Here is a 17493-nt window from a genome sequence, read left to right as displayed (position 1 = left end):
AAAGTGATTGGTTCTCAGTGAATGTAGGTTTGCGGCAGGGGTGTGTGATGTCTCCATGGTTGTTTAATTTGTTTATGGATGGGGTTGTTACGGAGGTGAATGCAAGAGTTTTGGAAAAAGGGGCAAGTATGAAGTCTGTTGGGGATGAGAGAGCTTGGGAAGTGAGTCAGTTGTTGTTCGCTGATGATACAGCGCTGGTGGCTGATTCATGTGAGAAACTGCAGAAGCTAGTGACTGAGTTTGGTAAAGTGTGTGAAAGAAGAAAGTTAAGAGTAAATGTGAATAAGAGCAAGGTTATTAGGTACAGTAGGGTTGAGGGTCAAGTCAATTGGGAGGTAAGTTTGAATGGAGAAAAACTGGAGGAAGTAAAGTGTTTTAGGTATCTGGGAGTGGATCTGGCAGCGGATAGAACCATGGAAGCGGAAGTGAATCATAGGTTGGGGGATGGGGCGAAAATCCTGGGAGCCTTGAAGAATGTGTGGAAGTCGAGAACATTGTCTCCAAAAGCAAAAATGGCTATGTTTGAAAGAACAGTGGTTCCAACAATGTTGTATGGTTGCGAGGCGTGGGCTATGGATAGAGTTGTGCGCAGGAGGATGGATGTGCTGGAAATGAGATGTTTGAGGACAATATGTGGTGTGAGGTGGTTTGATCGAGTAAGTAATGTAAGGGTAAAAGAGATGTGTGGAAATAAAAAGAGCGTGGTTGAGAGAGCAGAAGAGGGTGTTTTGAAATGGTTTGGGCACATGGAGAGAATGAGTGAGGAAAGATTGACCAAGAGGATATATGTGTCGGAGGTGGAGGGAACGAGGAGAAGTGGGAGACCAAATTGGAGGTGGAAAGATGGAGTGAAAAAGATTTTGAGTGATCGGGGCCTGAACATGCAGGAGGGTGAAAGGCGGGCAAGGCATAGAGTGAATTGGATCAATGTGGTATACCAGGGTCGACGTGCTGTCAGTGGATTGAATCAGGGCATGTGAAGCGTCTGGGGTAAACCATGGAAAGTTGTGTGGGGCCTGGATGTGGAAAGGGAGCTGTGGTTTCGGGCATTATTGCATGACAGCTAGAGACTGAGTGTGAGCGAATGGGGCCTTTGTTGTCTTTTCATAGCGCTACCTTGCACACATGAGGGGGGAGGGGGATGTTATTCCATGTGTGGTGAGGTGGCGATGGGAATGAATAAAGGCAGACAGTGTGAATTGTGTGCATGTGTATATATGTATGTGTCTTTTTGTGTCTATATATGTGTACATTGAGATGTATGGGTATGTATATTTGCGTGTGTGGACGTGTATGTATATACATGTGTATGGGGGTGGGTTGGGCCATTTCTTTCGTCTGTTTCCTTGCGCTACCTCACAAACACGGGAGACAGCGACAAAGCAAAATAAATAAATGAATGTACATAGATATACACATATATACACATGTACATATTCATACTTGATGCCATAGAGTCAAGGGTCCTGTGTGGTATGACATTATATGTCTGTCCCTTAGAATTCTTTGTTCTTGTATTTTCTTTTGTCAGTACCAGTGCTAGGCTGTAGCCTTGTTCTATATCTGTCTTATGATTGTCCTCATTCATTTGTAAATATATGACAGTTCTCATAACATACAGTCTTCAATTGGTATATCTTACATTAGTTTGATAATCTGTTTAGATATCCTGAGATCTGGCCAGTGTTTTATTATTCCTTATTATGATATCTCTGAAAGGGTCAGGGAGAATGGATTGGTAAACAGAGAAGAGGTAGTGAAAGCTTTGCAGATAAAAGCTGGCAAGGTGGCAGATTTGGATGGTATTGCTGTGGAATTTATTAGAAAAGGGGGTGACTGTGTTGTTGACTGGTTGGTGAGGATATTCAATGTATGTATGGTTCATGGTGAAGTGCCTGAGGATTGGCAGAATGCATGCATAGTGCCATTGTACAAAGGCAATGGGGATAAAGATGAGTGTTCAAATTACAGAGGTATAAGTCTGTTGAGTATTCCTGGGAAATTATATGGGAGGGTATTAAATGAGAGGATGAAGGCATGTACAGAGCATCAGATTGGGGAAGAGCAGTGTGGTTTCAGAAGTGGTAGAGGATGTGTGGATCAGGTGTTTGCTTTGAAGAATGTGTGAGAAATACTTAGAAAAACAGATGGGTTTGTATGTAGCATTTATGGCTCTGTAGAAGGCATATGATAGAGTTGATAGAGATGCTCTATGGAAGGTATTAAGAGTATATGGTGTGGGAGGTAAGTTGCTAGAAGCAGTGAAAAGTTTTTATCAAGGGAGTAAGGCATGTGTAAGAGTAGGAAGAGAGGAAAGTGATTGGTTCCCAGTGAATGTCAGTTTGAGGCAGGGGTGCATGATGTCTCTATGGTTTTTTAATTTGTTTATGGATGGGGTTGTTAGGGAGGTAAATGCAAGAGTTTTGGAGAGAGGGGCAAGTGTGCAGTCTGTTGTGGATGAGAGGGCTTGGAAAGTGAGTCAGTTGTTGTTTGCTGATGATACAGCACTGGTGGCTGATTCAGGTGAGAAACTACAGAATCTGGTGACTGAGTTTTGTAAAGTTTGTGAAAGAAGAAAACTGAGAGTAAATGTGAATATTAGCAAGGTTATTAGGTTGAGTAGGGTTGAGGGACAAGTCAATTGTGAGGTAAGTTTGAATGGAGAAAACCTGGAGGAAGTGAAGTGTTTTAGATATCTGGGAGTGGATTTGGCAGCGGATGGAAGCATGGAAGCAGAAGTGAGTCACAGGGTGGGGGAGGAGGCAAAGATTCTGGGAGCATTGAGGAATGTGTGGAAGGCGAGAACATTATCTCGGAAAGCAAAAATGGGTGTTTGATGGAATAGTGGTTCCAACAATGTTATATGATTGCGAGGCATGGGCTGTAGATAGGGTTGTGTGGAGGAGGGTGGATGTGTTGGAAACGAGATGTTTGAGGACAATATATGGTGTGAGGTGGTTTGATTAAGTAATGAAAGGGTAAGAAAGATGTGTGGTAAATAAAAAGAGTGTGGTTGAGAAAGCAGAAGATGGTGTATTGAAATGGTTTGGTCACACTGAGAGAATGAGTGAGGAAAGATTGACAAAGAGGATATATGTGTCAGAGGTGGAGGGAACGATAGGTGGGAGACCAAATTGGAGGTGGAAGGATAGAGTGAAAAAGATTTTGGGCGATCGTGGCTTGAACTTACAGGAGGGTGAAATGCATGCAAGGAATAGAGTGAATCGGAACAATTTGGTATACCGGGGTCAACGTGCTATCAATGGATTGAACCAGGGCATGTGAAGCATCTAGGGTAAACCATGGAAAGTTTTGTGGGGCCTGAATGCAGAAAGGGAGCTGTGGTTTCGGTGCATTACACATGAGCTAGAGATTATGTGTGAACAAATGTGGCCTTTGCTGTCTTTTCCTAGTGCTACCTCGTGCACATGCAGGGGGAGGGGGGGTGCTATTTCATGTGTCGCGTTGTGGCAACGGGAATGGATGAAGGCAACAAGTATGAATATGTACATGTGTATATATGTATATGTCTGTGTATGTATATGTATGTATACATTGAAACGTATAGGCATGTATATGTGCGTGTGTGGGTGTGTATGTTTTTACGTGTATGTGGGTGGGTTAGGCCTTTCTTTTGTCTGTTGTCTTGCGCTACCTTGCTAACATGGGAGACAGCGATAAAGTATGATAAATATAAATGTATTATGATGTCTGTAAAGACCTCTAGTAGATGGTTTATGACCATTCAGGGCCCACCCAGAATTACTCTGAATTAATTTCTTATGCTTTTTCAGAAATCAGAGTGCCATTTTTCTTAGTGATGAATATAATGTATTCATGTAGAGATCCAGTGTAAAGTAAATACTTTCTTCATAATGTGATCTTAAGGTAAAGTAATTTTTTTCACTAATTGCAGAGATGTGAGAAACTTGCTTACGTACTTTCATTTTTCTTAAACTACGACTTGATTATGGCTCTCTGATGTTGATCAGAGTGTTTCAAAACCTTCATGGAAACACTGCAGCAAAGCAGCATGTAACAAACAATAATTGTTTGCAACTGACCCATCAATTTTAAACACAAATGTAACTTTGGCAATAAGAAGACAGAGATTATAAGCACTGTAGTCAGTTACTATGCTTAGTTGGGGGATCTACTTCCCTTGGAGTCTATAACCATCTGAACATAGTTCCCTGCTACTTTGCTAGAACTTGAAGCAGAAGAGATTAGGTCACATGAGAGTTCAGGGAAGGGGAAATGGACCATGAGATGGTAATGCTATCCCATAGAGTAACTGAAAGAGAAGCATAGCAAGGACATTGTGTTACAAACATTCAGCAGACTTTGCTCATGCAGAACAAGCGAAGCTGTGAAGAGAACCTCCAATGAGGGCTCTTGATAACTCCGGTAACTGATCAGGTAATAACCATGATCATTTTCAGTGTTGACATGTGCACCAGTTTGCTACATAGATTTGATGAGGATGATCTGGAGAAATTTTTCATGCAATTTGTGTGTTGAGCCAATACTTTAAAATGGCCATCATCAATGGCATCCTGATTCAGATGTCTTTGTTTGGCCAAACATGCTGTCTGTTTATCAGTTCCCTCTAAGTATGTTGAGGATTATCAGCAATAGAAGGCCCTGTTAATTGCATGAAGCTGGTACCTGAATATTATTGAAGTAAGTTTTGGTAGTAGTTGGTAGGCAGCCAACAACCAGGAAGGTATATTACTAGTACTACCTGCCTGAGTATCAGGAAGGTTAGTGACAGCACACTGTAAGCCAGAGCTTCATCAGTTGTCAAGTTACACTCCTCTAACTCAGTTAGCTGCCTTTTTTTTCTGCCTCACCCACACATGGACTACTGGCATTCTGTCCACATACATACAGACTCTCCATGTCACACACAACACTTGACAACACTTAACTCACACAGCTCATTCTTTGTAACTAGATTTTTTGCCTTCTGGCAAAATGATAGCGCCAGTAGATAGTAGGTAGAAGTTTTGAGGCAGGGGCATTATGTATAAACATTAGGTAGAAGTGGTAGGTTGTAACACTAGGTAGACATTAGATAGAAGTATTCAGTAAGAGGATTAGGTTGGAGCTTTTACAAACACTGCACTAGGGTTGCCCTCTGCCAGTAACCTGTTAAGGGTGAGATTCTAGATGCTAGGAAGTGGTACTGGAGTTCACTAGTTATGAAGAATCTTTTACCATGGCCACCCCCTTGTGGGAATTCTAGAAGAGAACAGGCATCAGATGAATTTAGGAAGGCAAAGAAGGCAAACAAACACTCTTACATTGAGTTCTCCCATTTGCTAAGGAAAGTGCATCAATACTGACTCCTAGCTAGATATGTTAAATCATTTGGCAATTCAAATTTATTTCTCTAGTCAAGAAAATTCAGTTGTGTCATCCCTAAGATGAACCTGTATTTGATGGAGAAAGAGCTTGCCACACTGAATGAGGCTACAGTGCTATTTCATGCACCTTTGTATGTCAAACCCCTCTAAAATTACCTAAGATTGTGGACATTAAGGACAGTTCTCACTCCCATTCATCTGCTAGGACTGTAGGCCACCCAACAAATTCCTGGGATTGGGCGAAAGATCTGTAGCTTGCTTCTACTGCAGAAAGCAAGGTCATGTTTTTGCTGATTGTCCTATGTTGCCGAAGATGTGGGATGATTGGACGTTTGTGATTCATGCAGCTGAACAATCATGATACAGTGAAAGACTTGACTTATGTTCCAGATAAGCATGATTAATGTGTCATCAGTAAGAGATGCAAGAGGTTGCATTTGGACCAAATCAGATGGAAGGAATACTTTAGAAAAGCTGATGGCATCAAAGGTCGGGACTGATGCAAGTATATGGATGGGAATGTAGAGAGAGAGCAGGGATGCTGTAGACAGTTCATGATAACAGTGGCCAAAATGATACAGTTTCGAAATTCCTTGATTGAATAGCAGTACTCTACTCTTCTCCATCCAAACTGATATTACACTCCTATTGCCCAAAGATAACCAAGAACCTTGCTCTTACAGAAATACACATTACTGTATTTTCAACATCCTCATCTCATGCAGATCATCAAAGCCCAAACCACTTTGTCTGGCTTTTTCCTTCACTCTGTCAACAGAGCAGCATCATGCACATACATCAACTGTTGTAGTCCTTAGTCTCTTCCACCATGACTCAACAGTACCCTACAATCACCTCATTTTGCAAAAAATCTCATAGCTCCCTATTCATAAAGAAATAAACCATGGGAACAACGTAGTCTTCATGCACTTTCACATTTATCTTGGATCACTTCCTCATGACACCATGCGTTCTTACAAAACACTTTATTCCTTTTCCATGAGGCTTTTCTAATGCCTAAGTGCAGATGCATGGTGTATATACTTTTCTATCCAACCTCCTCTTTGTTTTTTACATACAAGAGATTAAGTAATCCTCCTACCACAATCATTTGTAGTCCTGATGAGTTGTAGATGTAAAGACGCATCACCATCTTTTGTACTTCCATGACAAAGTAAGCCGAGAGAGGTGGGTAGATGGACTGTTATTAATTAACCAGAAGGTATTTCAAGTAGCCAGTCATAGGAATTTGTTATAGAATAAAGTAAAATCCCAGTTTGGAGTAAATGGTAGCTTCTTCATTGGATTCAGAGGTTAGCTAATTGAAAGAGAACAGAGGGTTTATATATGAGATGCCTTTTCAAGCTAAAAAAAAAAGTTGTATCCCACAAAGATTGTTTCTAGGGTAACTGTGACTACATTTTGGAAGTGACTTTTCATAGGGGGTCAGATCCAGTGGAAATATGTTTTGTGATTGACACCAAGCTCACAAGGTAAGAAAAGTGCATTCACAGTTGTGGCAGCATATATGAAGAACAGAAAAGTCTTCAGCATTGTTCATTTAAAAACTTAATGAAACCCAATGCTAATATATAATGATATAAAGTGATGAAGATGAGGAAATGCAAAAATAGACCAGACAGTGACTTATAAGCTACAGTTAGCAAGCAAAGAATTCCATCTCTAAGGGTGTCTGTTCATTAGCAATATAACCTGGATTTTTTTTACATTGAATATGGCATGATAACTTCTTGCAGGAAAGCACCCAGTAAGTTTTGTGCTTCTGGAAAGAAGAGAATTGTAAGTTTTGTGCTTCTAGAAAGAAGAGAATCAGGAATAGCATCAGATGCAGAAGTAAAGTTAGACATAGTATGATGTTTCAATGCTGGTCAACATGGTGTTGATGGAGTGAGAACCTAGACCTGCTGTACCAGATCCAGAGCATTTGGGCATTTCACCCATCTTGTGTGCAAATGAGGTTGAGAAATTTGCCCCATGAGTTTAACCCCCATTATCTCATTGAATCCGATGATAAAATGTGATCACTACTTGATGTTTCTATAAAGCTGTGATTTCTGGTAAAGCATCCCCAACATTAGTTGGAGCCCAGACATACCATGGCCAGTGATAATAGGGTTGATAAGTGGTTGAGTTAAATCTCATGCTGATGAAATTTTTTTTTTCAGAAAGCTGAACTTAAAGGTTGCCTGTGATGGTTGATATTTTGCCAAAGGAAGATATTTGTAATGTGTTGTTATTGATCTCTTTTCATTTTGATATCCTTGATTTTCCTTTCACTCATGTCTTAATTCCCCTCATCATAGCAACTTCACAATGGTTTAATGTACTTCTGATGATAAACAAAGGAATTTTTACCTTTTTTTTTTGTACATTATGTAACCACCAGTGATTTTATTTTCTCTCGTACAGTCTATCTAATGAGCTAGAGATTTATTTCACAGGAATGAATGGATCAGAACCCTTTCAACTCTCATGATGGAAGCTTTCATAACTCCCAGACCTTTTACTGTTGTATAATTTTTTTGGAAGTTTTATTCCACAATGTCCTCTCATGAAAGTCTTTTCTCACGTCTTGGGCTTTGTGAAGAGAGGTGATGAATTATACACAGTGTCTAAACAAGGGAATCTTCTTGTCATTGATTACAATCTCTCATGGGTCTTTATAAACCTAAACCCTAAGTTTCTGGCAAAAAATGAAACTATTGAATGTAGACAAAGCCCTGTTGTCATCCATTCTTGGAAGACCTTGTCAAGGGAGAATTATTCTTTATGTCCAGATAAATCTCTTTAGAGAGTTTTTGGACTTCATCAGAGGATTTTAAGGGAATCATTTGTGCACCTATGAAGTAATAAACCCGAGAAATATCCATACATAGATAACCTGATACATGACAAGAGAAACATGTATGAAAGAAAGAAAAAGATTGACGAGCTAATCTTATTGGCTCATCTTGGGCTTTCTGTTATAGCATATATTGCGTGGAAGGTGGCCTCTACCACCGCCTCCCTTAGAAACCTCTCTTTGAAAGAAATCAAAGATGGTAATTTGTTTGAACATGATGGAGTTGCCTTGTGTGGATCTGGGAGTACCGCCACCAAAAGAGTAGTTCAGTATCCTTCAGATTCACCATTGAAAGTATTTATTTTTACTCTTGGGATTAGTCTCTTTTGAATGTTTCTCTTAACCCTTCTCCTGCATGCGTATGTGCTCTCATACTTGTGGGAAATACTACAAGGGAGCGAAATGTAGGTTATGAAAATTAAAGAACTTTTTCTCTCCATGGCAGTTCCACTTGAACATTTTTCCTGGTTTTCTTACCATTCCCTGCATTTCCCTCCTTTTTTCAATAATTTCTCTGTACCTTCTGTGACCACCTTGGGATTACACTCAGTTTGTGAATTGTGAGATCTGGGTGGTTGGAAGGAAGTGGATTAATGATATCTGTTGGCAGCTGCTGGTTGGCAGAGGGTGAGCCCAGATAATGATATAGTAGCTATGATTACCCCAGGGTTTGTAAAGGATGAGTAAAGGCTGATGCTTCACTGGAATCATGAGGGTTAAAAGGATCCTGATCGATGCATTCCCAGAGAATATATCTCATGCTCACAGGTAACGGCCTCAGAGAGAAAAGGTTTATTAAGTTTCAGACCAAACATTACTCTTTCCTTATTGAGGTCCATTGTCCATTTATGGGCATCAGTCATGATGGTATTAGATTTACAAAATGCTGTCAAAACATAGTTTACATACAAATCTAAGATTATTTTTACAGACATATTGGCCATTACCCATACTAGTGAGGTAGCATAAAGAACAAATGATTGAGCCTTTGAAGGAAAAGTCCTCACTTTGCCCCTTTTCTGTTCTTTCTTTTGGAAAAGTAAAACAGGGGGAAGGCTTTCCAGCCCCCACTCCCACCCCTTTTAGTCACCTTCTACAATGCGCTGGAAATACATGGACAGCATTCTTTCTCCCCTATCCCCAAGGACAGTAAAACAAAACTGAATTTCAGGGATAATATTTCTCTCAACCTGTGCTATCATGACTGAGATCCTCCTTCCTCCATCTTCATTCTCTGTTCCATGCCATTTCTGTATGATGTATGCAGAAGTCCATGTTGTACCTGTCTTGCCAAGCCTGGTACTCAGCCTAGAAGGTATAAGTCTTGTCAGATTCATGACAAGATGCAGAGTTGTACAATGAAGACATGCTTATATGATTTGCCACCTGTTTCAGTCGGTGTGTGATGAATAATTTCTAATTCTACTCGAAATTGTAACTGCACATTATTTAGTTGTTTACCCAGAAAAAGTGCCTGTTTTTACTGTCACAGAATTTAGACACAGGTAGTGCATGCAGAATCAGGATATTATTCATGAAATATAAAAGTGATAAGAAAGTGCACAGAATAGAGTGAATTGGAATGACGTGGTATAAAGAGGTCAATGTACTGTAAGTGGACTGAACCAGGGTATGTGAAGCAGCCATGGGAAACCAATGAAAAGTCCATGAGGCTTGGTTATAGATAGGAGGCTATAGTTTCAGTACATTACACATGACAGCTAGAGAATTATTTTGAGCAAATGCAGCCTTTCTTCACCTGTTCCTGGTACAAGCTCACTAATGCAGGAAATGGTGATGAAGCATGAAAAGAATAATGAGGTGACAATCCTGTCCTGGCATCCATGATAGATTTTACCATGAGTAGGTGCCATGAGAGCATCATTGAACATCCACCCTTCCCCTTCTTTTCTTAAATTACAAATGCTTTGAGAAAAATTCCCTAGCTAACTTTATTAACATAGCATGAATGTTTTGACTATTTTTAATACTACATTAGTGTGACACGTCAAAAAGATTATTCTTCAAAATGGATGTTGGTTTGGCTTTGTCACTGCCATTTTTATATTCATCTCAAAATACAAATCCTTTATTTCAGCATCTCTTTGACTTTCTTGATGCCCTAATCACTCAACAAACTGCAGCTTCAGAAGCATATCGCAAATTTGATGAATTAGGATCACGTCACATTGAGTTACTGCGGAAGTTGACTAAAGTGGTGCAAGAGGCAAGACAGAATCACGATGATGACCAAGTCAAGACTGCTGTGAATGAATATGAAGAAGTATTGGAAAGGTAACACTAATTTTCTTTGTCCAGCATGATCTGCTGCCCTACTTTTCCTCATCTTCTCTATCTTCACTTTACCCCTTTATTTATACCTTCTCCATTATCCTTATCCATCTCTTTCTCCTCATCTTTCTTTTCTTTATCTTCTTTTCCATCTTCATTCTCCTCCTTCTGTTTTTTAACTTTTAATTTATCATAGTCTGTCAATATGTATGTCTGTTTCTCTGACTTTACATCTGTTTTGTAACCTGTGTGTGTGTGTGTGTGTGTATCTGTATGGAACACTCATCTTTTCGCATATTCTTCAGGTATCCTAAGTCCTTTCTCCACACTTTTCCCATTCTACTTTCTTTCTTTCACAGCTTCACCTCTTTATTTGTTACTCATTGTATTTCCTCCTCTTTGTGTCTGTTTCTTTAACTAAATATCTATTTACAATTGTTATCCAATGAAAATCAATGAATGGATTGGTGCTAAATGTGACCTTGTAAAAACTGTTTATCTGAAGTTTAGAAGTATGTTCCATCCTTTGATATTTTCATTTAACCTCAGTTTCATATTTTAAGTTTCCTCTAGCCAATACATGTTCTGCTTAACAGTCATCTAATTAGTGTTCTTTATATTTCTTGTTCTATCATTTCTTCTTTTCCATTACTTGTCAGATTTAATTGGGAGAATGTGTAAAAGTGGGCAGACTCCAATAGAAGTTATATATAAAGTGAGCTTTGGTCATAGCAAGGATGTTAATTATGCTTAATCTGTAGGGTATTTTTTGTTTATAAATTATGATATAACAAAAAATAAGGCCCTCAAATTTTGTGTTTCCCATCAAAAACTTTGTGAAATACACATAAGAATGAAGGATTTTATTTGTCATATATTATACTTGATTGCTGTCTCCCGTGTTAGTGAGGTAGCACAAGGAAACAGAATGGCCCTACCCACCCACATACACATGTATATACATAAACACCCACACACGCACATATACATACATATACATTTCAACATATACATACATATACATTCCTGTGAGTCCACAGGGAAAATGAAACAGGATAAGTTCTCAAGTGCACTCTCGTGTAATAATCACATCATCAGGGGAGATACAAGAAAGAAATATAAGTCAGTTACTACACAAAGAAGAGACAGAGCTAGGATGCCATTTGGTATACAACCGATTGTCCAGGACACACAATGAGCATATCATCACTTATTATGTGGACAAGAAGGGAAATTGTTTACAAATTTTATCAACAATAAAGCTATCCAATTTGTATAGACCTTCACTAATAATAAGAAAGGGTAGTGAGTGGTGGGATGAAGAAGTAAGATTATTAGTGAAACAGAAGAGAGAGGCATTTGGGCAATTTTTGCAGGGAAATAATGCAAATGACTGAGAGATGTATAAAAGAAAGAGGCAGGTCAAGAGAAAGGTGCAAGAGGTAAAAAAGAGGGCAAATGAGAGTTGGGATGAGAGAGTATCACTAAACTTAAGGGAGAATAAAAAGATGTTTTCGAAGGAGGTAAATAAAGTGCGTAAGACAAGGAAACAAATGGGAACATCAATAAGGGGGCAAATAGAGAGGTGATAACAAGTAGTGGTGATGTGAGAAGGAAATGGAGTGAGTATTTTGAAGGTTTGTTGAATGTGTTTGACGATAGAGTAGCAGATATAGGGTGTTTTGGTCGAGGTGGTGTGCAAAGTGAGAGGGTTAGGGAAAATGATTTGGTAAACAGGGAAGAGGTAGTAAAAGCTTTGCGGATGATGAAAGCCAGCAAGGCAGCGGGTTTGGATGGTATTGTAGTGAAATTTATTAAAAAGGGATGACTGTATTGTTTACTGGTTGGTATCTATTTATTTTATTTTATTTATCTTGCTTTGTCGCTGTCTCCCGCGTTTGCGAGGTAGCGCAAGGAAACAGACGAAAGAAATGGCCCAACCCACCCCCATACACATGTATATACATACACGTCCTCACACGCAAGCATACATACCTATACATCTCAATGTACACATATATATACACACACAGACATATACATATATACACATGTACATAATTCATACTGTCTGCCTTTATTTATTCCCATCGCCACCTCGCCACACATGGAATAACATCCCCCTCCCCCTCATGTGTGCAAGGTAATGCTAGGAAAAGACAACAAAGGCCCCATTCGTTCACACTCAGTCTCTAGCTGTCATGTAATAATGCCCGAAACCACACCTCCCTTTCCACATCCAGGCCCCACAGAACTTTCCATGGTTTACCCCAGACGCTTCACATGCCCTGATTCAATCCATTGACAGCACGTCGACCCCGGTATACCACATCGATCTAGTTCACTCTATTCCTTGCACGCCTTTCACCCTCCTGCATGTTCAGGCCCCGATCGCTCAAAATCTTTTTCACTCCATCTTTCCACCTCCAATTTGGTCTCCCACTTCTCCTCGTTCCCTCCTCCTCCGACACGTATATCCTCTTGGTCAATCTTTCCTCACTCATTCTCTCCATGTGCCCAAACCATTTCAAAACACCCTCTTCTGCTCTCTCAACCACGCTCTTTTTATTTCCACACATCTCTCTTACCCTTACATTACTTACTCAATCAAACCACCTCACACCATATATTGTCCTAAAACATCTCATTTCCAGCACATCCACCCTCCTGCGCACAACTCTATCCATAGCCCACGCCTCACAACCATACAACATTGTTGGAACCACTATTCCTTCAAACATACCCATTTTTGCTTTCCGAGATAATGTTCTCGACTTCCACACATTCTTCAAGGCTCCCAGGAGTTTTGCCCCCTCCCCCACTCTTTGATTCACTTCTGCTTCCATGGTTCCATCCGCTGCCAGATCCACTCCCAGATATCTAAAACACTTTACTTCCTCCAGTTTTTCTCCATTCAAACTTACCTCCCAATTGACGACCCTTAACCCTACTGTACCTAATAACTTTGCTCTTATTCACATTTACTCTTAACTTTCTTCTTTCACACACTTTACCAAACTCAGTCACCAGCTTCTGCAGTTTCTCACATGAATCAGCCACCAGCGCTGTATCATCAGCGAACAACAACTGACTCACTACCCAAGCTCTCTCATCCACAACAGACTGCATACTTGCCCCTCTTTCCAAAACTCTTACATTCTCCTTCCTAACAACCCCATCCATAAACAAATTAAACAACCATGGAGACATCACACACCCCTGCCGCAAACCTACATTCACTGAGAACCAATCACTTTCCTCTCTTACTACACGTACACATGCCTAACATCCTCGATAAAAACTTTTCACTGCTTCTAACATCTTGCCTCCCACACCATATGTTCTTAGTACCTTCCACAGAGCATCTCTATCAACTCTATCATATGCCTTCTCCAGATCCATAAATGCTACATACAAATCCATTTGCTTTTCTAAGTATTTCTCTCATACATTCTTCAAAGCAAACACCTGATCCACACATCCTCTACCACTTCTGAAACCACACTGCTCTTCCCCAATCTGATGCTCTGTACATGCCTTCACCCTCTCAATCAATACCCTCCCATATAATTTACCAGGAATACTCAACAAACTTATACCTCTGTGACTTGAGCACTCACTCTTATCCCCTTTGCCTTTGTACAATGGCACTATGCAAGCATTCCGCCATTCCTCAGGCACCTCACCATGAATCATACATACATTAAATAACCAACCAGTCAACAATACAGTCACCCCCTTTTTTAATAAATTCCACTGCAATACCATCCAAACCTGCTGCCTTGCCGGCTTTCAACTTCCGCAAAGCTTTTACTACCTCTTCTCTGTTTACCAAATCATTTTCCCTAACCCTCTCACTTTGCACACCACCTCGACCAAAACACCCTATATCTGCCACTCTATCACAAAACACATTACTGGTTGGTAAAGTTATTTAATGTATGTATGACTCATGGTGAGGTGCCTGAGGATTGGTGGAATGCTTGCATAGTGCCATTGTGCAAAGGCAAAGGGGATAAAAGTGAGTTCTCAAATTACAGAGGTACAAGTTTGTTGAGTATTCCTGGGTAATTATATGGGAGAGTATTGACTGAGAGGGTGAAGGCATGTACAGAGCATCAGAATGGGGAAGACAGTGTGGTTTCAGAAGTGGTAGAGGATGTGTGGATCAAGTGTTTGCTTTGAAGAATGTATGTGGGAAATACTTAGAAAACAAATGGATTTGTTTGTAGCATTTATGGATCTGGAGAAGGCATATGATAGATTTGATAGAGATGCTCTGTGGAAGGTACTAAGAATATACGGTGTGGGAGGCAAGTTGCTAGAAGCAGTGAAAAGTATTTATCGAGGATGTAAGGCATGTGTACGAGTAGGAAGAGAGGAAAGTGATTGGTTCTCATGAATGTTGGTTGTGGCAGGGGTGCGTGATGTCTCCATGTTGTTTAATCTGCTTATGGATGGGGTTGTTAGGGAGGTGAATGCAAGAGTTTTAGAAAGAGGGGCAAATACGCAGTCTGTTGTGGATGAGAGAGCCTGGGAAGTGAGTCAGTAGTTGTTCGCTGATGATACAGCACTGGTGGCTGATTTGGGTGAAAAACTGCAGAAGCTGGTGACTGAGTTTGGTAAAGTGTGTGAAAGAAGAAAGATGAGAGTAAATGTGAATAAGAGCAAGGTTATTAGGTACAGTAGGGTTGAGGGACAAGTCAATTGGGAGGTAAGTTTGAACGGAGAAAAACTGGAGGAATTGAAGTGTTTTAGGTATCTGGGAATGGATTTGGCAGCGGATGGAACCATGGAAGCGGAAGTGAATCATAGGGTGCGAGGAAGGGGCAAAAGTTCTGGGAGCATTGAAAAATGTGTGGGAGTCAAGAACATTATCTTGGAAAGCAAAAACGGGTATATTTGAAGGAATAGTGGTTCCAACAACGTTATATGGTTGTGAGGCATGAGCTATAGATAGAGTTGTGCAGAGGAGGGTGGATGTGCTGGAAATGAGATGTTTGAGGACAATATGTGGTGTGAGGTGGTTTGATCGAGTAAGTAATGAAAGGATAAGAGAGATGTGTGGTAATAAAAAGAGTATGGTTGAGAGAGCAGAAGAGGGTGTTTTGAAATGGTTTAGTCACATGGAGTGAATGAGTGAGGAAAGATTGACAAAGAGGATATATGTGTCAGAGGTGGAGGGAATGAGGAGAAGTGGGAGACCAAATTGGAGGTGGAAGGATGGAGTGAAAAAGATTTTGAGTGATCGGGGCCTGAACATGCAGGAGGGTGAAAGGCGTTCAAGGAATAGAGTGAATTGGAACATGTGGTATACAGGGGTCGACGTGCTGTCAATGGATGGAACCAGGGCATGTGAAGCGTCTGGGGTACACCATGAAAAGTTTTGTGGGGCCTGGATGTGGAAAGGGAGGTGTGGTTTCAGTACATTATACATGACAGCTAGAGACTGAGTGTGAAGAAATGTGGCCTTTGTGTCTTTTCCTAGTGCTACCTCATGCACATGAGGGGGGAGGGGGTTGTCATTTTATGTGTAGTGGGGTGGCAACGGGAATGAATACGGGCAGCAAGTATGAATTATGTACATGTGTATCTATGTATATGTCTGTGTACATTTACATATGTATATGTTGAAATGTATAGGTATGTATAAGTGTGTGTGTGTGTGTGTGTGGACGTGTATGTATATACATGTGTATGTGGGTGGTTTGGGCTATTCTTTCATCTGTTTCCTTGCGCTACCTCGCTAACACAGGAGACAGTGACAAAATATAATAGAATATAGTTTATATGTATATGTCTGTGTAAGTAGGAGAGATGGCCAGAGAGCGTTATTGGATTACGTGTTAATTGATAGGCGCATGAAAGAGAGACTTTTGGATGTTAATGTGCTGAGAGGTGCAACTGGAGGGATGTCTGATCATCATCTTGTGGAGGCGAAGGTAAAGATTTGTAGAGGTTTTCAGAAAAGAAGAGAGAATGTTGTGGTGAAGAGAGTGGTGAGAGTAAGTGAGCTTGGGAAGGAGACGTGTGAGGAAGTACCAGGAAAGACTGAGAACAGAATGGATAAAGGTGAGAACAAAGGAGGTAAGGGGAGTGGGGGAGGAATGGGATGTATTTAGGGAAGCAGTGATGGCTTGCACAAAAGATGCTTGTGGCATGAGAAGCGTGGGAGATGGGCAGATTAGAAAGGGTAGTGAGTGGTGGGATGAAGAAGTAAGATTATTGGTGAAAGAGAAGAGAGAGGCATTTGGACGATTTTTGCAGGGAAATAATGCAAATGAGTGAGAGATGTATAAAAGAAAGAGGCAGGAGGTCAAGAGAAAGGTGCAAGAGGTGAAAAAAAAGGCCAAATGAGAGTTGGGGTGAGAGAGTATCATTGAATTTTAGGGAGAATAAAAGATGTTTTGGAAGGAGGTAAATAAAGTGCGTAAGACAAGGGAACAAATGGGAACTTCAGTGAAGGGGACTGATGGGGAGGTGATAACAAGTAGTGGTGATGTGAGAAGGAGGTGGAGTGAGTATTTTGAAGGTTTGTTGAATGTGTTTGATGATAGAGTGTTTTGGTCGAGGTGGTGTACAAAGTGAAAGGGTTAGGGAAAATGATTTGGTAAACATTGAAGAGGTAGTAAAAGTTTTGCAGAAGATGAAAGCTGGCAAGGCAGTGGGTTTGGATGGTATTGCAGTGGAATTTATTAAAAAAGGGGGTGACTGTATTGTTGACTGGTTGGTAAATGTATGTATGTCTCATGGTGAGGTGCCTGAGGATTGGCAGAATGCTTGCATAGTGCCATTGTACAAAGGCAAAGGGGACAAAGGTGAATTCTCAAATTACAGAGGTATAAGCTTGTTGAGTATTCCTGGGAAATTATATGGGAGGGTATTGATTGAGAGGGTGAAGGCATGTACAGAGCATCAGACTGGGGAAGAGCAGTGTGGTTTCAGAAGTGGTAGAGGATGTGTGGATCA

General features: G+C 40.5%; 1 protein-coding gene across 1 annotated transcript in view; it reads left to right on the top strand.

Annotated features, from left to right (window-relative positions):
- Positions 1 to 17493, top strand: part of Ttc30 (tetratricopeptide repeat domain 30) — a 424420-nt gene that overhangs the window by 222626 nt on the left and 184301 nt on the right. The window contains exon 10 of the mRNA XM_071666254.1: positions 10331 to 10527. Coding sequence (XP_071522355.1) covers positions 10331 to 10527 — 197 coding nt within the window. The remainder of the gene's footprint in view (positions 1 to 10330; positions 10528 to 17493) is intronic.

The sequence above is a fragment of the Panulirus ornatus genome, chromosome 11 (assembly GCF_036320965.1).
Source record: "Panulirus ornatus isolate Po-2019 chromosome 11, ASM3632096v1, whole genome shotgun sequence".
Lineage (NCBI taxonomy): Eukaryota > Metazoa > Arthropoda > Malacostraca > Decapoda > Palinuridae > Panulirus > Panulirus ornatus.
This window is presented reverse-complemented; position numbering and strand designations above follow the sequence as displayed.